Source organism: Hyperoodon ampullatus, assembly GCF_949752795.1.
Source record: "Hyperoodon ampullatus genome assembly, chromosome: 4".
Lineage (NCBI taxonomy): Eukaryota > Metazoa > Chordata > Mammalia > Artiodactyla > Ziphiidae > Hyperoodon > Hyperoodon ampullatus.
The window spans coordinates 114,008,591-114,034,063 of record NC_136917.1 but is presented as its reverse complement, the minus strand read 5'-3'; the positions used below and the strand labels follow the sequence as shown (position 1 = coordinate 114,034,063).

General features: G+C 33.8%; 1 protein-coding gene across 2 annotated transcripts in view; it reads right to left on the bottom strand.

The window, feature by feature from the left end:
• The window catches only part of AP3B1 (adaptor related protein complex 3 subunit beta 1), a gene marked incomplete at both ends in the record, with an annotated part of 275,647 nt that overhangs the window by 150,418 nt on the left and 99,756 nt on the right, over positions 1-25,473 (bottom strand). For both annotated transcript variants that reach the window (XM_079703244.1, XM_079703245.1), the window contains 6 exons: positions 7,179-7,311; positions 9,861-9,923; positions 11,950-12,021; positions 12,109-12,163; positions 13,679-13,776; positions 17,332-17,487. In XM_079703244.1, coding sequence (XP_079559370.1) covers positions 7,179-7,311; positions 9,861-9,923; positions 11,950-12,021; positions 12,109-12,163; positions 13,679-13,776; positions 17,332-17,487 — 577 coding nt within the window. The remainder of the gene's footprint in view (positions 1-7,178; positions 7,312-9,860; positions 9,924-11,949; positions 12,022-12,108; positions 12,164-13,678; positions 13,777-17,331; positions 17,488-25,473) is intronic.

Here is a 25,473-nt window from a genome sequence, read left to right as displayed (position 1 = left end):
GAAGTTTTAGCCACAGCAATCAGAGAAGAAAAGAAAATAAAAGGAATCCAAATTGGAAAAGAAGAAGTAAAGCTGTCACTGTTTGCAGATGACATGATACTATACATAGAGAATCCTAAAGATGCTACCGAAAAACTACTAGAGCTAATCAATGAATTTGGTAAAGTAGCAGGATACAAAATTAATGCACAGAAATCTCTGGCATTCCTGTACACTAATGATGAAAAATCTGAAAATGAAATCAAGAAAACACTCCCATTTACCATTGCAACAAAAAGAATAAAATATCTAGGAATAAACCTACCTAAGGAGACAAAAGACCTGTATGCAGAAAATTATAAGACACTGATGAAAGAAATTAAAGATGATATAAATAGATGGAGAGATATACCATGCTCCTGGATTGGAAGAATCAATATTGTGAAAATGACTCTACTACCCAAAGCAATCTACAGATTCAATGCAATCCCTATCAAACTACCACTGGCATTTTTCACAGAAGTAGAACAAAAAATTTCAAAATTTGTTTGGAAAAACAAAAGACCCCGAATAGCCAAAGCAATCTTGAGAACGAAAAACGGAGCTGGAGGAATCAGGCTGCCTGACTTCAGACTATACTACAAAGCTACAGTAATTAAGACAGTGTGGTACTGGCATAAAAACAGAAAGATAGATCAGTGGATCAGGATAGAAAGCCCAGAGATAAACCCACGCACATATGGCCAACTTATCTTTGATAAAGGAGGCAGGAATGTACAGTGGAGAAAGGACAGCCTCTTCAATAAGTGGTGCTGGGAAAACTGGACAGGGACATGTAAAAGTATGAGATTAGATCATTCCCTAACACCATACACAAAAATAAGCTCAAAATGGATTAAAGACCTAAATGTAAGGCCAGAAACTATCAAACTCTTAGAGGAAAACATAGGTAGAACACTCTATGACATAAATCACAGCAAGATCCTTTTGGACCCACCTCCTAGAGAAATGGAAATAAAAACAATGATAAACAAATGGGACCTAATGAAACTTCAAAGCTTTTGCACAGCAAAGGAAACCATAAACAAGACCAAAAGACAACCCTCAGAATGGGAGAAAATATTTGCAAATGAAGCAACTGACAAAGGATTAATCTCCAAAATTTATAAACAGCTCATGCAGCTCAATAGCAAAAAAACAAACAACCCAATCCAAAAATGGGCAGAAGACTTAAATAGGCATTTCTCCAAAGAAGATATACAGACTGCCAACAAACACATGAAAGAGTGCTCAACATCATTAATCATTAGAGAAATGCAAATCAAAACTACAATGAGATATGATCTCACACCAGTCAGAATGGCCATCATCAAGAAATCTAGAAACAATAAATGCTGGAGAGGGTGTGGAGAAAAGGGAACACTCTTGCACTGCTGGTGGGAATGTGAATTGGTACAGCCACTATGGAGAACAGTATGGAGGTTCCTTAAAAAACTAAAAATAGAACTACCATATGACCCAGCAATCCCACTACTAGGCATATACCCTGAGAAAACCATAATTCAAAAAGAGACATGTACCAAAATGTTCATTGCAGCTCTATTCACAATAGCCCGGAGCTGGAAACAACCTAAGTGTCCATCATCGGATGAATGGATAAAGAAGATGTGGCACATATATACAATGGAATATTACTCAGCCATAAAAAGAAACGAAACTGAGCTATTTGTAATGAGGTGGATAGACCTAGAGTCTGTCATACAGAGTGAAGTAAGTCAGAAAGAGAAAGACAAATACCGTATGCTAACACATATATATGGAATTTAAAAAAAAAAAAAAATGTCATGGAGAACCTAGGGGTAAAACGGGAATAAAGACACAGACCTACTTGAGAATGGACTTGAGGATATGGGGAAGGGGAAGGGTAAGCTGTGACAAAGGGAAAGAGAGGCATGGACATATATACACTACCAAACGTAAGGTAGATAGATAGTGGGAAGCAGCCGCAGAGCACAGGGAGATCAGCTCGGTGCTTTGTGACCGCCTGGAGGGGTGGGATGGGGAGGGTGGGAGGGAGGGAGATGCATGAGGGAGGGGATGTGGAAACAGATGTATATGTATGACTGATTCACTTTGTTATAAAGCAGAAACTAATAAAAAAAAAAAAAAAGAATCCATAGTAAAAAATTTATCTTTTTAAAATATATTATTGCAAAACTAGCCTAAGTAAAAAAAAAAAAAAAAAGTTGTATAATTTTAATTATCCACATGTAGAGGCAGGGTTGGCTATAGTTGAAATAAATTTGGCATTATTTACCCTTTGGTGGCACCTTAGTTTCCTACTGTTGTTGTTATAGATTACCACAAATTTAGTGGCTTAAAGCAACACAAATTTATCATTTTACAGTTCTGGAGCAAGAAGTTAACATGAGTCTTACAGAGCTAAAATCAAGGTGTTAACAGGACTAAGTTCTCCACAGAGGTTCTAAGGGGAAATCCACTCTTTGCCTTTTCAAAATTTTAGAGGCTACCCACATTCCTTGGCTCAAGGCCCCCTGACAGCAAAGACATCATTCTAGCCTCTGCTTTTGACATCTGACTTTCTTGGTTACACTGGGTCCAAGATTATTGGATGAATAATCTCTCCATCTCAATTTTTTTTCTAACATGTTAGTTTCTGCTGTATAACAAAGTGAATCAGCTATATGTATACATATACCCCCATATCCCCTCCCTCTTGTGTCTCCCTATCCCCCCCGTCTAGGTGGTCACAAAGCACGGAGCTGATCTCCCTGTGCCATGCAGCTGCTTCCCACTAGCTATCTATTTTACATTTGGTAGTCCATCACTCTCTCACTTTGTCCCAGCTTACCCTTCCCCCTCTCTGTGTCCTCAAGTCCATTCTCTACGTCTGCATCTTTATTCCTGTCCTGCCCCTAAGTTCGTCAGAAACTTTTTTTTTTAATTTTTTTAAGATTCCATATATATGTGTTAGCATATGGTATTTATTTTTCTCTTTCTGACTTACTTCACTCTGTATAACAGACTCTTGGTCCATCCACCTCACTACAAATAATTCAATTTCGTTTCTTTTTATAGCTGAGTAATATTCCATTGTATATATGTGCCACATCTTTTTTATCCATTCATCTGTTGATGGACACTTAGGTTGCTTCCATGTCCTGGATATCGTAAATAGTGCTACAATGAACATTGTGGTACACAACTGTTTTTGAATTATGGTTTTCTCAGGGTATATGCCCAGTAGTGGGATTGCTGGGTCATATTGTAGTTCTATTTTTAGTGTTGTAAGGAACCTCCATACTGTTCTCCATAGTGGCTGTATCAATTTACATTCCCACCAACAGTGCAAAATGGTTCCCTTTTCTCCACACCCTCTCCAGCATTTATTGTTTGCATCCCAAGAATCTTAATCACGTCTGTAAAGTTCCCTTTGCCACATTAGGTAACATATTCACAGGTTCCAGGCATCAGGACCTGGACATCTTCAGGCGTTGGGATGGAGGGGGAGGGTGTTATTCTACCCTACCCAGGTGCCTTCTCACTCCCTTTGGGTAATTCCACCCTACTTTTCCTTCATGCTACCTCCTGGTTTTCAAAGACCTCACTCAGCACTGCAGTGGTACTCCACCACAAGTACAAAGTGATCTTATGTTCTGGGCCTTTCCAAGCTTTCTCCTTGTCCTCAACAGAACTTAATGGTCCTTACTCTAAGAAGTATAGCCTACTATTTTTAAACATTGTAATTTTATTTTGGTAAGAACACTTAACATGAGATCTACCCTCTTAACAAATTTTTAACCATATGATACTTTATCGTTGACTACAGGTACAATGTTGTACAGTAGATCTTCAGAGCTTATTCACCTCACTTAACTAAAATTGATGCCCACTGATTAGTAGCTGCCCATTTCCTTTTTCTTCTAGCCCCTGGCAAGTACCTTTCTGTTCTTGGATGGATTCTATGAATTTGACTATTTTAATAGGTCATACAAGTAGAAACATTCAGTATTTGTCTTTCTGTGACCGGATTATTTCACTTAAGTTTCTCAAGATTAGTACAGCCTACTATTATCTTCATTTTACAAGTGAGGAATCTGAAGCACAGGGAGATTGGGTAATTTATTCAAGACAACATTAACATTCAAACATAGGTAGTCTAGTTCTGCATGAGAGCAGACAGCTGGCAATTGAGTAAGTGGTCAATATACAGGAAGACTGTAGTATACTTGTTTATTATTGCCTCCCTCCATTAGGCTGTGAGCTCCTTATGGGCAGAAACTTTCTGTAGGCTGATGAATATCTTATTCATCTATTCTATACATACTAAATACCTCAACTGATTCAACTTTTCAACAAATGCCTATTATATAAAACAAAACAAAACAAAAAATAGTCTTTGCCCCAATTCTTTTAGTTTACAGTAGGTGGTAAGAAGGTTATTCAGACAAGCAAATTTTGCTAATATATTATCTAAAGAAAATTAACTGAGGAATTAAATTATCCTAAGTCAACTGAAATGCAGATTTCTCCTTAAGGTCTTTAAGAAATTTGTTTATCAGTGAAACTTACATAGTGATAATGGACTATTTTAGGGCAACCTTCAAGTCTGCCTAGAAGTCCTGTCCATGCCAAGAAGGAAGAAGTCAACAACAACAAAAACCCTACAGGTCAAGAAGAATATATTAAATATATGTAAAAACAATGGAGTCTCAGTGCTGTCCCTGGGGTTGTAAGATACATTATCTAAAAAGATGATGAGGTATTCATACTAATATCAAATCAAAGAGTCATAGACCCTTAGAGGGCTGAAAGATTTTACAGATTTTAATGAAACTGAGGCCTCATTCACAGCATTTATTCCTAAAAGCAGATCTTTCAATAGGAAAAGAAAGGGGCTCTGTTGTAACAACTAACCATTTTAAGTTAAAAATATTATTACTTTCTTTAATGTCACCTAGCCAGTTTCCAAACTATGAAAGTGAAGCACATATGATAAACAGTTAAAGAATCAGGCAAATGATGATTGTGAAATCAGAACCTGAAAAATACAATTTAAGTTTCTTAATATTCAAAGCAGAAAAAAAATCCACGGTTATAAACAGAGTTTTGATTTACCAAAAACAAAAGTCTGAACATTAAAATGTCAGAGCTTAAGTTAGTAAATCTACCTTGAAGAGTGATTATAAATTATATCAGTTTCCCACTGACTAATTATAAAATGATCTATTCTTCCCTTAAAAGTACTACAGGGTATAGAATATTCATCTTCTAAATCAAAGTCAATAAAAAATTAAGAGTTTGGGATTAACATATACACATAACTATAAATAAAATAGATAATCAACAAGGACCTACTGTATAGCACAGAGAACTCTACCTAATATTCTGTAACAGCCTAAATGGGAAAATAATCTGAAAAAGAATAAATATATGTATATGTATAACTGGATCACTTTGTTGTACACCTGAAACAAACATAACATTGTAAATCAACTATACGGCAATATAAAATAAAAATTTTTTTTAAAGAGATAAAAGCAAAACTTGCTAAAAAGAAAAAAGTATTACAGGGGTACAGAATATTCATCTTTTAAATCAAAGTCAATAAAAAATAGTTTTTGAGAAATTAATGTGTTAGAAAGCCTAAGTAGAAACAACTGCTTTAAAATCTAGCTTGAAAATTTCACATGAGAAAAAGTGGTCAAAATACAAAATTGACAAACCTTAGATCCATTTTGTATTTGAAAGAACTAGCCAGTATTCTAACTGATTTGTGGTGCTTTTTGTAAGCAATCAAATTGAAGTGTGGCTTGTTTGATCAAATAGAAAGTCATTATTAAAGACATAGGAAAATGAAAACATATTTTTTAACTCACATTTTAAAGTGTGACATAGAAATAGAGACAAAAAGGATGTTATTGTTAAAAGTAGAAATAGATAAAATGGATGACATTTAGCACCCTATCCTCTGTAGTTACCTTCTACAGGCAATTTTTTTAAAAAATCGATTTCCTTGATAATTCTTCTTGCCACTTATTTGAAGTTATAATACTGCATATAGAAAAATGTTCTATCCATCATAATATCTTGAATTTACAGGTTAAAATTTATCATTTTATGCTTACAGAAAAGATCATTCTTATTTGGGGATAAATTTTGTTTCAAATTTTTTTTCGTTAGAAGTATTTACAATAATGTTACAGCTTTCTAGAGATCTACATCTGGAAAAAGACAATTAGGTGTAACATAGTAAAAAGTTACTTTTCAAATAAAATATAAAAAATAATCAATTTTGTTATGTTTCACCTTATGGTTGCTATGTCATATATGCCTGGGTCTAGATATGACATAATTATATTTAGAATTCCACAAATAATTTCAATAATTTTACACAGAAAATTTTCCTAAAAAAAACCCTTGTTTTAATCTCATTTTAATTAAATACATTATTTTAAAGGTGAAAGCTGAATCATTTTTCTTTCTTTCTTCAAAAGGTCTCATTTATTTTAAAGCCATATCATAGAAATAACGGACACTTACCACAGAAATTATGAAATCTAGATTATGTATTTTACTGGATATTACCTATCCAGTTTTACAAAATGTTTAGACACTCTTTGGCTTAAAAACATGAAGCTGTTCCAAACCGATGACTTTTAAATCTAATTAATCTTGAATATAAAATTAAGTGACTTTCTGGAAAAAAACTCTGAAGTTACACATTTACATACTTTTTTGATCTAGCCTTTATAACTTCTCATGTTGTAAAGTCATTTGCCTGCTTTTAGCACCCTCTGCAGGTGAACCAATATTATACATGACATATGTCATTAAAAAGCAGTAAAATAGAACCTTTGTGGAAAGGGTGATATGAAGGTGATTAAATTGTGAAGAAATAAAATAAACAAATTATACTTTCTTAGTTCTGGCCAGGCAAGAAAATTCTGTTTGTAAGTTAATTATCTAATTTACTAAACAACAAAAAACTGTGTGTGTGTGTGTGTGTGCACGTGCACGTAGTTCAAAGATAAAATGTTACTATTCATTGTAACCATGCTACTGACATACAGGAAAAACTAAAATGCAATACTAAAAAAGAAGTTACAATCTGTAGATCATACCAAGAATATTCAAATGAGAAATTATTTGAAAATAAAATGAAGCTGTCAACTTACCATCCCTGTTGGACAGCAGACACACCAGGCCAGTAAGGCATGTGTCAGTGACTTCTGAGATGTTGGTGGCACATCTGCCTATAGTTTGAATAGTGGCTGCTGCAAACTGTTTATCCTGGCTTTTCACATAGGTCTAAAAAATTATCTCAGTTAGTTCATACATTGGCACTATCAAGTGAACAAAAAAATCCCTAATATATTAAGCTCTGTCAGAATATAAGAATTCTAGAACACATAATCTTCTCATCTAAAGGCATAACAAGAGGTCTGACTCCCGAATTAATTTAGTTCTGTTTTTTCACTTAAAGAATGTGGCTACAGAAGAGGCACATTTTCAAGCCAGGTTCATTCACCTGTGGCTACAGTGGCTTGTGACTCCAGAAGAGATAGTGGGGAGCAGTCACCCAAGGACAGCAATTAGTTTAAGTGCAAGGTTGAAAGAGATGATGAGAACCCTCTCTTTGGAGGTTTCAGTTCATTTAACCAGCAGCATGTGTGAATCTATGAAAAAAGGGTTGCTTTTTCAGAGATACTAAAGCTAAAAATTGGGCGAAGAGGAGGAAAAGGATCAATATGCTACTGATAAACATTTTATACTTTAAAATGGTATCTGAATGTTAGTAAACTGCAATAGCTACAGTGAGTAGCATTTCAATAAAGACTTTATAAATACTTGATTTGCAACAAAATAAAAGACCACATTTTTGAAAGAGATTTTCTTGAAAAGAATGCTTTAAAAATACACTGTAAACCATATATTTATATGAACTTAAAAAGAATTAATCACTTATTTATTACAGACCTAAAGAATTTCACTTTGGTTATAACTTTCCTTATTTAAAAACTAAGCTTTTATTGTATACAGAAACAAATTTATTTTTAATAAGTATGCATATTTATATACATTATATATAAATGGAATTTAAAATCCCATTTTCAATTGAAATTTTAAAAAATGATTCCCAACCTCAAACGACAAGTACCTAAGGTAGAATTAACACCATGTTCATCTAACATGCAAAACAGGATATACATTTAAATGGTGCCTAAATGACAAATGGAGGAGAAAATCCAAGAATATCTAAAAGACACACGAATTTAGTGAAAATGGTATCAAAACATGATTAAATGTTGAGGAAATAAATTAAACAAATTAAACTCTCTTAGTTCCATGTAGGAAAGATCAACTGTATTTAAAACCATTTCCCAGTTGATTACCTAATCTCCTCAGTTACAAAAAACTGAGTCTTTAGAAAAGTTCTCTATTTTCTCAAAAAGTTATGAATAAACTGTACACATCTATGAACATAACCCATAAACACAGAAAAAAGGTAAAATATACAGAGTGATAAAAAAGGATACATGAAGAAATATATTAAAAAGTCTGACTAAACAGTGGACCTTACTAAATATCCCGATATTAAATGAAATGACTAGATCACCAATATCCTGAAACAGGTAAATAATGCCATAAAATCACCTGAGATTCCTTCCCTACAACCCCAGTAACCCTGACATAAGCAGAAAATAGACAGCAAAAGGACACCCAAATAGATTACACAGATTACACATGATAAGAAGAAAAGCAAAAACTGCAAACACAAAGACAAAAACTTTAAAACAAAGTCAAATTTAAGCAATGTTCTATACCACAGATTACCAGATAAGAACTTGAGATACTATATTTTCTGGTATGTAAATATAAGATGAGCAGATATCCTAATTTTACAAGGACTTTTTCTAGAAAAATATATAGCATGAAAGTATAGTAATTCAGTTACAAAATTATAAAGCATGAATATGTTATAATATTCTACTACTCCTGTTAAAAGTGTAAGATCACACAGTTAAAAAGAAATACAATGTCTATATGGCTAAAAAGAAATTTAATGCAGGCATACAGAATGACTATGGCAACAAAATAAGTTAAATCTACAAAAGCTGGGAGTTGACAAAAATTCTGTGATTAGTGTGTAGCATGTGGTATACTTTTGCTAAGAAAACTGCTGATGAGCTGTAAAACCCGTAATACCGATATGAGGTTTTCTATTACTGTTCTCCACCACTAAGTCTTCAGAGCTAACCCTTTCATCATAAAGGGAATAAGATCCATGAGGTAACTTTTTAGTATTTTGGGGCGATGTGTAGCTGGGAAGCATCTTATTCATCAGCACACATGATTTAAAAAATACAGCAAAACAAAACATTAACAACAATTTAAAAAATCATGATGAGGCCAATTTTAAACCAAGTTTTTGGAGCTACACATGAAGCTAAGAGGACAATGTCTAAAAGAGTAGTAGGCCAATCAAATAGGGACAACCATGTAAGAAGTGAAGCCATTTTCATGAGTACAGAGTATAGCATGGACTATTGATGATGACAGCAAAAAAAGATAGAATCCTTACAGTGACTTATTTTCAAACAAAGAGTTATAAACCAGTCTCTCAAATTCTATGATATGAAAACATGAAAGGGACTACCATTCCACTTCCCTTAAATTTTAGATTTGTAGTTAATGTTTATTCTTGAAAATTTATAAATTTATTAGCTGTCAATCTTGCCCCAAATCACTGTTTTATTTATACAATTACACATATCTAAATTGAGAAAGATATATATCTTACTTTAAACTGAACAGATGCTTTAGAAGTTATTGTATAATTAGCACTGTACACAAACCTGAAATTCTCGAAGAAGAGTTGATATGTTGGCTTCATTTGCCAAGTTTGTCAAAATTTCAAGCTATGATAGAAAAAAGAGAAAGTAAACAGTTTAAAACACAAATAAAAAGGATGAATTTAATAAAGGTTATGCATTTAATAGAAAGGTAATTTCTGTTTTTAAAAAAAGTTAACACTATTACAAATGTGAGGCATTATACCCTTCAGGTGAACTTTGTCTCCCTACACCTACAAACAGAGAATAATTATATAGTGCCTAAAAGTAATTACAAAAAAGAAAATCATATGTCTTCCTTAGTTGTTTGTCCCAACTTTATAATTTATATCTAATTAACCTAAACAACTTAAGGTAGTTTTATTTCTTTTTCTTTTAATAATAAAGTTAGAAAACGACTTGCCCTCCATGTAATACCTCTATATTCCAGATACCAATTAATTCCCTTATTTAGTTTTTCTTCACCCTACCATCTCAAATATTTAGACAGTTTAATTCTCTCTTCCAGATTTATAGTTACAAGAAATATGCAATTAAAAGCTCATCTCCAATAGGCTTGCTGAAAAAATTTCAGTTTCTACTCATAAAAAAATATTCAATTAATCTGAAGGAAAGCTTCAAAAAGGAAAAAAGGAACAGAAACAGATGGGACAAACAAAAAAACAAAACACAAGATGTAGACATAAACATGTTCATATCAATAATTATATTAAAAGTAAATGGTCTAACGCTCCAACTAAAAGGCACAGATTGTAGCAGTTCTTTATATATTCTGGATAGTAGTCAATTTTCAGATATATGTACTGGAAATATTTTCTCCTACATTATGAATTGACTTTTCATTTTATTTTGATGAGAACATTTTAATTTTTTGTACAATTTTAAAAAACAATCTCTAATGTACAGAAAAGGTAAAAAGCAGTTTTTATCTGAACCATTTGAGTCCAGAGTCATCAAAATGATACTACATCATCTCCAAACACATCTGTACATATTTTCTACAAACAAGGACACTGTCCTACAGACCACAATACAACCAAGAAAACTAGGAAATTAACACTGATACACCACATCTATGCAATAATAACTTACTTACATTTAAATTTCACTAATTATCTCAACAATGTATAAAAAAAGAATCCAGATTAATATCATACATTGTATTTAGTTGTCTCTTTAGTCTCCTTCAGTCTGAAAGTTTCTCAACCTTTCTTTTGACCTTCACAAAGTGGACACTTTGGATGATTATGAACCAATTATTTTGTAAATTTATCCTTCAGTTTGGGTGTGTCTTAGTTTTTCGTTTTTTGTTTTTTTTGTGATTAAACTCAGTTTCCATGTGAAGAACCAATCATTCCAATATTTACTGAATAGTCTACTAATGAAGAGTCCTCACTGGTTTACAATGTCTCCTCTCTTATATGGTACATTTTGATATGTATAGATCTGTTTCCAGGCTTCGTGTTCTATTCTACTTATTTTTCCATCTAAATATCACACTGTTTTAATCATTATAACTTTATACCCATAACTATATTCTATACTGTAGTTATCATTCCCTGAACACAACACTCTTTCATAATCCCTTGTGTTAGCATAAAATGTGCCTTTCTCCTATACCCAGTGCTACAACCTCCCAATCAACTTACCTACCAACAACAAAAAAATTGACGAAATCATGTTATTCTTTTTAGATCCACTCAAACATCAACTTTTCCAGCAGTCTTTTCTAAATATCCCAGAGAATTGGCCCCATCTTTCTCTTTTTCCACAACACTCAATTCAAACCTCTTTATCACTTAAAACACACAGTGCTGAAATGATCTATTTCCATGTCTGTCTCCTTCACATACTTCACATACTGTGAGTTATTCAAGGTATAGGTAGCATGTCTTAACTTTGTATTATTAGAATGTAGCACAGTAATTAGTTATATAATAATGTAGTTTAAAAAGCATAAAGAAAATCCCTCAGTGTATCTATTTAAAAAAAAAAACACCAGTCTCCATTTTGCAGATGCTAAACCAAAAGTTACAGCAATAGCGTCAAAGTAAACATGCATTAGAGTATCTGAAAAATAAGAGCATCATACCTTCAGTATCTTGATCATAGTTGGATCAGTTGACCTAACATAAAAACTCTTCAGATAAGGTTCAAACATACCCTAGATTACAAAAATAAATATATAAATACATTTATGGTACTAGTGTATTCATTTCTGTCTTGAATTTTGTGTTCACAATGTACATACCTTTCTTTGAATTGACATAGTTGCTATATTCTGTAGGACAATATACTGCACCTCCCTAGAAATTAAAGGAGAATTTTCACTGGGTATATTCTCCAATGAAATATCTTTAAGTAAACAGTACATTAAAGAAAAAGAATCAGCAGTAAGACTCATATTGAGTGGAACTCTTAAATATAATATTGAAAAGTTTTTAGTAAATCTTATTTATGCCTTCTTTTAAAAATACATTTTCCCTATAAACTATTAAATTAGATTTGATTCATCATGAGGAAGAGTTAAAACAAATTTTATAATACTGTATTCCTAAGATGTAGAGTCAATACTGTAGCTGCTCTGAACACGTGCAAAGAAAGTATTCTTAGGGCTAATGGAACAAACATGACCACAGTGTTAATACAAACTCTTGATTGGAAGGCTCACCATGTGACTCAATTCTGCCCAGAGTGAAAGATAGATTTTTTAAAAAGCCATGTTATTTTACATCCAATTATCTAAGAAATGAACATGGAACTGAGTCTGGTATAATGCTTCATGTGAAAGATGCATTCCAGATCCTTCTTTGAACCAGCTACGGAAAACAAAAATTATTGAGCTGTTAAAAGGGAAAGAACGACTACGTATAAAGACAAAGGAAATAGTATCTTACTAAAGAATGGCAAAAGCCAAACTAGGGCTAAAGTTGTGGCACTAAGTTTGAGTATGGATGAAAATAAATACTTATCTTTCTTCTCCCAACTCCAACTAAGTACTCAATGGAAAAAAATTTTTTAATTTAAAATAACTAATTACTGCAAAATATCCAGGGTAAGCTAAATAGCTTGAAACAATAGTATTCTTAAATATAGAAAACAAAAGAAATGGCAAAATCTTTTTAAACACTGAGAGTATATGCCACAGGAACTCAAAGTTTTCTGAATTGTTGACCTGAACTGCAGAATTATAGAGAGGTAAAATTAAAGAGAAAAGTATTCTGCTATCTATCTATCTACCTACCTACCTACTACCTACCTACCTATCTCCAGGAAATGAAAAGAGTATGCATTTCTTTAAAATAAGTAGCTATTAAGAACATAGCTCTTTTCTTAAATAGAACAAACTATAGTAATTAAATATTGTAACTTTACAGGGAGCAGTAATTCTGTCATAAGCTACATAATTCAGCATATGTACTGCTTTATACAAAGTCATGTATAATTACACTAAGTCAATCTGATAAATACATTTAATATAGGTTTTCAGTGATTCCAGACTTAATAGAACTCCCAAACATTATTTTTGTCACACCTAGAAATATCAAACACTAATACTAGGCTACTGGTAACAGCATATACTATATGCCAAAAAAATATTTTCAACTTCTTTGGGCTTGAGGTTAAAAAACCTTCAATATTTAGCATTAACTTTGAGATCAGTTATCTAAAGGCTTTTATAATAATCCCCTTAAGTATTAAATCTCATTGATAAAATACAGTCAGAGCTGCATGTTAAATGCCTAAGAGACACATTTTATTTGTTCAAACATTACTTTTAAAGTAATACAAAAGAAAACACATAAAAAATCATGTCTTACCTATTGCTACGAAGTAAACGCACTAGTGATTTAGAAATAATGCCAGCTTCCGATTTTGGTGCTATGTGCCAATACAGCTGAGCAACTGCCATAACCACCTAAAAAGTAAAGCAGAGAACAATAAGAACTATAACAGTTTCATACTACAGTTTCAAAGTATATTCTTACATATTATTTCCTTTAACTCCTACAAAATTGCTGTGAAATAAGATGAATATGTTGTTACCCTATGTAGCAGGTTGAATAGTGTTCCCCTAAGAGTGTCTACCCTCAGAATGTGACTTTATTTGGAAATAAAGTCTTTACAGATGTTATTAAGGCCATGACCAAGGTGAGATCATACTTGATTGGGGGGCCCTAAATCCAATGTGAGTGTCCTTATCAGAGACAGAAAAGGACACACAGAGAAGAGGCAGTATGAAGATGGAGGCAGAGACTGCACTGAGGCATGTAAGTCAAGTAATGCCAAAGACTGCTGGCAACCACCAGAAGCTAATTTCTTCCTAGAGCCTCCAGGAGGAACCAATCCTGTCGACAACTTGATTTTTAGACTTCTGGCCTCCTGAAATGTGAGAGAATATATTTCTATTGTTTTAATCCACTCAGTTTTTGGTAATTTGTTACGGCAACCCTAGGAAGCCAATAAATCCTCAGAAAAGAAAATGAATGTTAAACGAACTACCCAAAGTCTGACAGCCAATACACAGCAAGGCTCAACACACACTCCAAATGCCATACTCTTCCTAGTGCTGTTGCTGCTCCGAGACAGGGAATGAAACCAGACACTTAAAGATAACAGCAGTAAGTAGGTTAAAATTTTAAAAACCAAAGAAGGTCAGTGTATTTAAGTTTTAATTAAGGGGACTCTACTAAAACAATTCCTCTAAAACAGCAGCATTTGAAATGATCTTGCTTTTCAAAATGCAGAACCTTAAAAATAGTCTTTGGTTCAAAGCTATTATAGGGGTAATCAGAATTTCTCTGTCATAAAATATAAGAGTATTATGTTTCCCCTACATGCCTCTACACTTAGATCCAGAGATCAGAAGTCCAGACTTCCCACTTGCTGAAAGTATCCAGTTCAGCGTGTGGCAACTGCAGATAGAGAGCTACAGAAATTAATCATCTTACCACCTTTGGTTAGGAAGATATATTAATACTACTTTACTTCTGCTTGAACTATAAAGTTCTAATAAATATATGGCAGGAGTTTTACATATGCCTAAAGAGTATACAGTACCTGAGGGTGTTCGAAACAAAAAGAGTTTCTTCCAAAACTAAGAAACATTTTAAAAAAATAGAGTTACAGGATCCTCAAGTTACTGCTGTATGGCATTTTTGTGTACATTTTTTTAGATGACTGATTTATAGCTTTCAGACATTACTTAGGGATTTGAGGAGTTTAAGGATATCTTATTTCTTCACTTGTGATCTACAAATACACTTTATACAACAAACTCTTCTGAATTTAAAATCTTATTAAGAAAAACTCAATTAATGATTGACTTAATCTACAGATAGGTGACAGTCATTTTTTTTAAATATTAAAGCATACAGATGGCTAATAAGTATTAGCATATGATAGAAGAGAAAGCTAAAGCTTAATAAACTGTACTTTCTATATGTGTCAATGTTTTTAAGATTCTAGATTCCACTTAGTATGTCATCTGTTCTGATACATTAATTAGGGCACTCCCAAACCCAAAAGGGATAAAGGATCTTCTTTTCCCCAATATTTACAAATCTAACAGTTTTTAAATCTCTTCAATACCCAAAATTTGACATTTATAGTCTAATTTGTAAAAGCCATGAGGGAAGCTCCCATAACTCCAAACTCCAAAACAACTAAAAATATACCTCATAGGCCTTCAGCAGTTACATTATGTATGTTCATAAGAAAGTACATCCTATAAGAACTTTTCTATTTCTAACCATTCCTCCTGTATCACCTTACCTAGACTGTCCAAATATCCTCCCAACAGTGCTTCCAGTATCTCTTATCGCCAATTCAATCTACACAGCACTGACAGACTAAGTTTCCTGAACAAATTCTCAAAGTCTCTCTTGCAAGTTGAGAATAAGGCTAAACAAAAGAACCTCTATTCACAGTTCTTCAAAAGTCAATTTTTATATATATTTAGCATCATCAAATAAGCAGGATACTAAAAGGTATTGGAACAAAAAATAAACTACCTCTATTTGGTACACAATCAAACAAGCGGGGAACCAAAACATACTGGTACAAAAAGTACAAACTACCTCTATTTGTTTCACTATTCAGAACATGTTTGATCAGTGAGTATTTGAATTATAAAACCAATTTCCAAGACAAAGTTAAATTAATAGTGAGTCAATTATAAAGTAGTTTTAGGTGGCAAGTTACAGTACTTAAGTACCATCAGGTCAAGCGAGAGTATACTAAAATATAAGCATATTTTACAACATTAATAAAATAACATGTGTGTTATTACTGTGCATAGTACTTAATCATGGTTTAGAAACTAAATACTAGGTATTAGAAAAAAACTTCCTAAGATAGATATACAAAGCTCTAGGGACCAAATTCTCAAGCATCAGAAAACAAAGGAAACTCTCATTTTCAAAGATTTTACTACTTGAACAGAACGATTCATTAAGAATTTTTTTTAATTGAAAGAAGTTTAAGAAAATATTGAACTTGAATTCATCAAGCCTTACACAAAATTTCCAGTTAACAGGAAACACAGGATATAGAAAAGGAAGCAACCAGACAAATCCAGAGAAACATTCTGCAAGACTTGAGAGGTTTAAAAGATGTAACAACCAGACCCAATGCAGCACAACTGGTTTAGATGAATGAGTTATAAAAGAATTTAAGACAAATTGGTATTAAATGAGATGAAATTTTACTGAAATAGAAATAGAGAACTGACTAAAAAAAAAACAGGTTAAAAAATACTACGTGTACTATGATTTTTATCTTGGTTTTAAAATATATATATGTATAGACATACATACATGTGAAATAGGTACATTTATGCAGGAAAAAATCTGGAAAAAACTGCATTAAGATATTATAAACAGTGATTTCTGAGTGATGGGAATGTAATGGTTTAATTTTATTTAATTTTGCTAGTCTGTATTTTCTAATTTTCTACTGTGCACATGTATTCTTCTAAAATATAAAGGGTTATTTAAAATAAAAAGATGTAAACAACAACAACAACAAACTTAGGACCCAAGTAAGGATAATTTTTAATTATTTCTACCAGCTAAAATTTTTATATGAGGCATTATGCTAGGTGCTTTTACTATATGTTAGTCTCTTCAAAACTCTTATCAGGTAAATACAAATATTATGGACTGATACCAGATTAAGTACTCACAACAACAATCCAGTAGTAGAGAAATATACACAGTCCTCCAATCAACTGGTAAACATCTTGAACTTATATCTTAGGAATCCAATTAACAAAACCACAAAAAGGAAATGAAGTCCAGTAGGCATACAGCTACCAAGTAATCCTATTAAAACCTGCTTTTTAGTACATAAACAAACCAACAAATGCTCCATTAGCACACTCAAAAATAAAGACTTATTTACTGAACTTACATACTTTTAACCACTGCTTTAAAAAATCTGTGAATTATTTCTTATAATGGTTTTTACATACCGCTGCATTCCTGCTCTGAAGCAAAGGCTTTGTATTCCGAATTAAAAGTCTATGGTCTGGATCCATAGTATATGGCTTCTTCCCTTTGTCAGTCTTTTCCTTCTGTTCCTTATCAGAATCATAGAAATCCTTTTCATTGTCCTCTAGACCATCACCCTAAAGGAAAGAAATCCAATCCCAAGATTAGTTCAGACCTGGGACAGCCCAAATATTACACAAAGAAAACTTTTTAAAAGACATTTACAATAATGATAATATTTTACTATAGAATACTACTGTTGAGGCAATTTGAAATTATTATGTTACCTATATGGAAGAAAGGCCTTGCTTTTTCTCATATTTTATGACACAGTAACTGTCTTTTAGTGCAATAGATAATACTTTTATATTATATAGTAAACCTCTGAAAATATTAAATTACCATAGAAATACCCACAGCTGCCCAAAGGGAAAACCTAACCATTAAATTCTAACAAAGCCGAGGATATGAGACTACCCAAAACTTGAAAACTGTTTCCATAAATTATCAGTCACTCTGTAACTGAATCAAAGGGTCAGAAGAAAGAAGAAAATTGTTTGAACTGCAACACACATAAAAGAAATCATTAATAAAGTTTGACAGGTTAAAAATTGGTAATTAAGTAGATCCCTGTGTTGTCAAGACTCAGTTTGAGATTTATGTGTATCCCTGAGAGTTGATTCTATGTTTTTGTTTTGTACTTTTCATTTGAATTCTTTATTATCTGTCAATAAAATCAGCCTATAGGTATTTAGTCCTAAAAATAAACAAACAAATGAAAAAAGCACACAAAGACAATAATATTTAAGTGGATCCAATGCAACTACCATTTAGAGGTAATTTCTGTTACCAAGTACTTGAAACATACTTTCCACTTCTGGGAAGATGGAATAGATATACTTTTTCCTATTCCTCTTGCTAAGTATAACTAGAAACCCAAGACATTATATATAAAACAAATATAAAAAAGAAAAGACAGAGAAGAAGAAAGACTGGATAGGGATCTCAGGATCCAAAGAATGACACAACAGTGAGTTCCTTGGATTTTCATTTTTACCTCATATATCAAAGACTGGGTGGAAGAGAAGTGGGTAACACAGAAAACCAACAAGTATAGATGAAACAAACCCTCCAAAAGCCTGTTCTCTGTAGCCAAAGGACCAAGAAAGGGAAACGGAAAGTCTAGCAAGACAGAAAACTTTTCAAGAAAATAACTGCTCTAGTGCAGCCAACACTAGAGAAAAAAACCATGACCTTACCCCTAACCCCACCAGCAAAAGCTGACATGGAGAGCCTAGATTTCCACCCCTCCCCCCAGGATGTAATAACAGCCCCGACTTTCCTACTGGGGTGGTATCAGAAAAGGCCAAGATGGAACTGAGACTTTAATCCCCACCAGTTAATGAGGCACCTCCATGGTGGGGAGACCAAGTAGGGAGCTTGGACATCCAAGCCTACCTATCAGTCGAGGTAACTTTATCCCTCCCCACTGGGCTAGTACAAGAGGATGCTTAGTGGACACTTTCCTCAGGACTTGAAACATCACCAGCCAGTGGTAACAAGGACACACCACTCTGTGGTGTCAGTGGAAGCACATGTGGAACAGTAGTGAGGCACTTCTATACCTCCCAACCAGAAAACTATCAGGGGAATAATAGTGGGGAGCCAGATCCCACATTCACCCACAGTAATAATGAGCACAATCTACCTGAGATATCAATGGAGGCTGAGTGGGGAACCAGGACTTCTACCATGACCTGGCAGTAATGAGGTGGCATGCACCCCACCCTTCTCTGCTGGAATGGTGTCAAACAAACCAAGCTAAAACTGAAGGCTTGAATAGGATCCATAATCTCATAATATCCAAAACATCCAGGTTTGGGGAAAAAAAAAAATCACTCACCATTCCAAGAGCCAGGTAGATCCCAAACTGGATGAAAAAAGATAAACAGTAGATGCCAACACTAAGATGATAGGGATATTAGAGTTATCTAATAAAGATTTTAAAGCAACCATCATAAAAATAAACGTTTCAGTGAGCATCTAGGAACATCCTTGAAACAAATGAAAAACAGAAGGTCTTAGAAAAGAATTATAAAACCTAAACAAAGAAACAGAAGATATAAAGAAAGACCAACAAGAAAGGTTACAACTGAAAAATACAGGAACCAAAATTAAACAATAAATGGGATCAAAAGCAGTACTGAGAGGACCAGGAAACCATCAGTGAATCAGAGCACAGAACAACAGAAATTACCCAATCTGAACAAAAGAGAAAAATGGAGAATGGAATGGAAGACCCATCTGTCTCCTCTCCAAACCCAAAAAAAAAGAAATCTTTTTCCATGGAAGAGCTGGTTAGTAGTGATCTTGAAGAGACAGCTGGCAGTGGAAGTCTTACCAAGAGGAAGAAATCTTTCCCCAGAGAGGGAACCAGTTAGCGACCCTGAAGAGTCAGGAAACAAGACGGTCCCCAAGAAATAGAGGAAATTCTCTTCCAAGGAGGAGCCACTCAGCAGTGGACCTGAAGAGGCTGCTGCCAGCAGGAGCAGCAGCTCCAAGAAAAAGAAAAAGCTCCGAAAGCTATCCCAAGAAAATTAGAAGGAACATTTCCCTAGTAGGGCATAACTTGCAGAGATATTTCCCAACCCATCCCCTATAGCCCAATAAAAATTAAAAAAAAAATACACGGAGGACAAAGATAAGGGGGAAAAAAAAACTTCAGGGACCTGTGGAACTATAACAAACCAGCTAAAATATCCTGTCATCTGAACCCTGGAAAAATTCAGATGATGAGTGGGGCTTAAAGAGTACTCCAAGAAATAATGACTGAAAAATTCCTAAATTTGGCAAAAGACCTAAAACTACAGATGGAATAAACTGAGTAAATCCTAAACAGCATAAACCCAAAGAAATACAAAACAAGACATATAAGTCAAACTTCTGAAAACTAAAGATGAAGAAAAAGATCTGGAAAGCAGCATTACAGAAAGGACACTTGAGAGGATGAGGTAATGGATTAGGGAATGTCAGTGACAGGGATGAAAATGCAGGAGAGATTTAAGAACTACTTAGAAGCTGAAATCAACAGGATGCAGTGACCGAACGTGAAGAACAACATTGGGGCACTTAACAAGGATGCCCCCATTCCCAGCTTGGATGACAAAGCAGATGATGATACTACCAGTCAAGATAATCTTGTCTGGGAGTACCTCTCTTTTCCAAGGCTGCCTGCTAAACAAACATCCTTAAAAGACAGTCCAGGGCTTCCCTGGTGGCGCAGTGGTTGAGAGTCCGCCTGCCGATGCAGGGGACACGGGTTCGTGCCCCGGTCCGGGAAGATCCCACATGCCGCGGAGCGGCTAGGCCCGTGAGCCATGGCCGCTGAGCCTGCGCGTCCGGAGCCTGTGCTCCGCAATGGGAGAGGCCACAACAGTGAGAGGCCCGCGTACCGCAAAAAAAAAAAGACAGTCCAGAACAAAACCTATCAATGCCATTACACAGAAGAGCAGAAAAAAGTGAGAAAAACGCATGAAAGATTATCTCCCAAGTGGTTATTTTGTTCATGACTGATCTGCCCCTATTCTTCAAAGTGAACCTTCTTTTTATAATTAACAATTTCTCCCAGCAAAAAAATTTATAATTTGTGATCTCTAATCATTTTTCCTTCAACATGGCATAGCATTTTTTTAAAAAAACATTTATATAGCTAGGTAAAGAGTTCTTAGGGTTGACAACAAAAGCACAGCCATAAAAGAGAACACTGATAAATTGGATTTCATCAAAATTAAAAACTCCTGTTCCATTAAAAAAAAAAACCTCTTAAGAGGAAGAAAAAAACAAATCACACGTTGCCAGAAAATACATGCAACTACATATGAAACAAGGCGCTAGTATCTAGAATATAAAGACCACTCCCAAAACCCAACATTAAAAAAAAAAATTCAGTTTAAAAAAGGGCAAAAGATATTCTTATGGACTGAACTGTGTATCCCATAAAATTCACATGTTGAAGCCTCAATGCGACCATATGCTAAAGTTGGGACCTTCAAGGTTAAATTAGATTATATCAGTGGTACCCTAATCAAATACAACTGGCATCCTTATAAGAAGAGAGAAAGGCATATGGGAACACAGCAAGAAGGCAGCCATCTGCAAGCCAAGGAGGGGAGCCTTGGGAGAAACCAAACCTGCTAACACCTTGACCTTGGACTTCTAGCCTCCTGGAGGAATTGTGAGAGACTATGAGAAATAAATTTGTTTATTTAACCAGTCTGTGGTATTTTGTTATGGCAGCTCTAGCAAACTAATACAGATATCAATAAACAATTACTAAAGGAGATATACAAATGGCAAACAAAGCACATGAAAAGATAATCAACATCATTAGCTAATAGGGAAATGCAAATTAAAACCACAGCAAGGTAGTTTTGTTATGGTATACGTATCAGAATGGCTCTCATCTAAAATTAAACTTAAAAATAGTGACACCACCAAATGATAGTAAGGAAGTCCAGGGAAAGGATCACTCATATGCTGGTGGTGAATGTAAAAGGTTACAGTCATTCCGGCAGCTTGTCAGTCTCTTACAGAACTAAACCTGTATTCACCTTACAACCCAAAAACTGCACTGTTGGGCATTTATCATGGGGAAATGGAAATTCTCACAAAGATCTCTACACAAAATATTCATAGCAGTGTTATTCCTACTAGCCAAAATGGAAACAACACAGATGTCCTCCAATGGATGAATGGTTAAACAATTGGTTAAGCAAATGGTTAAACATCTATGCCATGGAATACCACTCAGAAATAAAAAGAAACAAATGACTGATACACACAATGCTGATTAATCTCCAGAGAAGTACACTGAACTTGAGTGAGCAAAATTAATCCTAAAAGGTTACATATTCTATGATTCCATTTATATAGCATTCTTGAAATGACAAAATTATAGAGATGGAGAAGAAATTAGTGGTTGCCAGGGATTAAGGGGGAGCAGGGTTAAGCACAGGGAAGAAAATGGGTTTAACTATAAAATGGTAACATGAAGGATACTTGTGATAGAAATGTTCTGAATCATGATTGTATCTATGTCAATATCAAGGTTGTAATACCTTACTATAGTTTTGCAAGATGTCACCACTGGAGGAAAATGAATAAAGGTTACACTACATCTCTCTGTATTATTTCTTACAACTGCATGTGAATCTATAGTTACCTTAAAAGAGAACATTTAATTAAATAAAATTAAGGAGAAAAAAATCAGTAAATCACTTGAAAGCAATTTGCATATATTTAATGTTAGATAACAATAAAATAAATTATTTAAATTGTTATAGGTTAATATCACTTAATGAATTATGTTTTCCTTGTTAAGTGCTTATAGTTAGGACACAATCTTTGCTTAAATATCACTGAAAACACTTTTCATCAAAAAATATGACCTTTAGTTTTCTTAGATGTAAGCGTAATATTATCTGAGTGTTTTTTAAATCCACAATAAAAACAAAATCTTAAGAAATTCTCCAAACAAAAGAAACTCACCAAATTTATGCTTTGAAAACAAAAGGCACTTTAAAAGTAAACTATAAATTATAACATTTATCATCGTCTCTGAATACACAATTCAAAACAAATTACTTGTCTCTTAGTGTTTAAAAAAAAAAAAAAAGGACTATAACTGAAACATACTTTTCTATCAAGGCCAGACTTGAGGGTCTTTCTCCTTTATGGAGTTTCAGACTAAACTGATTCTATTAAGTGCATTAATAAACCAATAAAATGATACACAAATAATCTCATTCTTTAAGCATAAGCACTCACCAACAATCTTTATTGAATGTTAATCAAACAAATGTTCAAAATATACCTAAAACTGATATATGATGAAACGGCTGTATTAACAGAGCGCTTTCCAGTTCTCCTTCTCTACTAACTAACACTTTATTAAAGTTCAATTACATTATTTTAATAAATATTTGTATTGTTTATTTTACTGTACAAGTATTTAGGATTATGGTAGTAATTATAGTAAAAAGATTATAAAGGAGTATTTTTCTTTTCATTAGTATCTTTCCCACATCCAAAGATTTTACAAAGCTATTAAGTAACACTTCTACAGATTAAGGCTTCATGATATGTTTTATTAAAGATCTGTAAATTAATTCTTTCTTAACATTTAACATTAAATAAATTAGTATAATTTACTAAAATGAAAGGATTCTTTGAAACAGTACAAAGTTTTAACAACAGGATTATTGGATAACAAACACGAAGAACATGTTGCTTAATACCTAAAATAGTTATTGATATCAATTATTATTTCAAAGTATATTCCCCTCAAAAGAAACTTTCTCTTACACTTTTTATGAAATTTCAATTTGGTTCTATTGCTATGAGAACATCATGGCATGGCTTTTTAGATCTGGCTGCTAATTACTAATTGTATATATACACCAACAGCATAATTCCTTTAGTTTGAACTAAAAGGAAAAAAATTTAAGGACTGATGTTTTCATGAGGTTAATGAAACAAATGAGATAAGGCTTCCACACAGGATGGGAGCCAATCTCCAATAACTTTATATCTGAATCTGTGTCACTGCTAGCTGTTTTCTCAGGTTTTCAACCCACAGGAACAGACATTGGCCAGAACAGAATGGAAGCCGGATGAAAACAGCCAGAATGGGTAATACTAGGTTCATGCCAGTTCAGTATCGGGGTTGCCTCTATGACCATGTTAAATTACTTGACTTCCCCTTGTCTTAATTTACCCATTTGTAAAATGGAATAAAAGCAGTATCTATATCATGAAAGTGTTCATAAAGATTGATTAGTTTAGTGAAGGTTATATAAGCCCTTAGTGCCTAGTGCGTATTAAACACTCAAATAGTAGCTATTACCATTGCTTTTATTATTAAATTTTTTTCTAGAAACTATTACCTCACCGTAAATCAAATATCCTTAGATGCCAAATATGAAGAAAAATTTCCCCCTAAAATTATCCCTCAGAAAAGAAACTGCCTCATATTTGAGAATTTACAAAAATATCATGAGGTTTTTGTACAACTGCTTCATTTTGAACCAAAATGTACTGTTTGGGGAATTCATTACACGGAAACAACTTTAATCAATGCCAGTTATAGATGCTTAAAAGAAGTCACAAACTCCAATGACACAATGTCATTAAAAATAAGACTTGAAAGATTACTTTTTAAAAACAAGTAATACAGGATTACAGAGTTCTGCTTCTAGAAATAAGCAAATTGGAATAACCCTTATAGCGAGCTAGGGAAGAAAAATGAAACACACCTGCCTGAAGGCACTGAAAAGTTAAAAGAACAGTGATGAATTATGCAGGCAAGATCCAGAAGAAGTAGTAAACCAAGAAATCTGACTGACATTAGGAATTGTTTTTCCCCCCAAAGCATTGTTATTACATAACAAAAAGCCGAGAGGCCTAAAGAGCTTTTAGCAGATTCACAAAAATTACAGAAGCAAAAGTTGGAGGTCAGGATCCACCAAAACCAAGAATCCTAACTCTCCCTAGTCTTTGGTTTAAAATCTTGAGAGTCTATATCCTAGAGAGTAAAGATGATAAAATTAAAGCCCACCTTTCAATCATGTCAAATCTATAACTGAGGTGATTAACGGAACTCAGATTGCTGATACCCTTACCTAGTAATATTCCACAAGCAAACCAAACCCATCATCCAAAGCTTCAAACTAGTTCAACAATTTTTCAGAAAGTACGTAAGGAAAGAGGGAGGAAAATAGGGAAGAAAAGGCAGAGTCATTAAGGGTCAGGATATTGTTTCCGTTTGGGAGGGAAAGAAGGATATTAAGTGGAAGGTGTCAAAGGAGGGGCTTCTGAAATATAATTACTGTTTCTTAATCTGAGTACTCGTTACATTGGGCTCTTCAGTTTACAAAAATTCATGAGACCATTTGCTTCTGACACATATGTATTATCTAGTTCTACTTCAATAAAAATCTTAAAATTATGCATGTAAGAAAAAAAGACAGGGACTTCCCTGGTGGCGCAGTGGTTAAGAATCTGCCTGCCAATGCAGGGGACACGGGTTCGAGTCCTGGCCCGGGAAGATCCCACATGCCACAGAC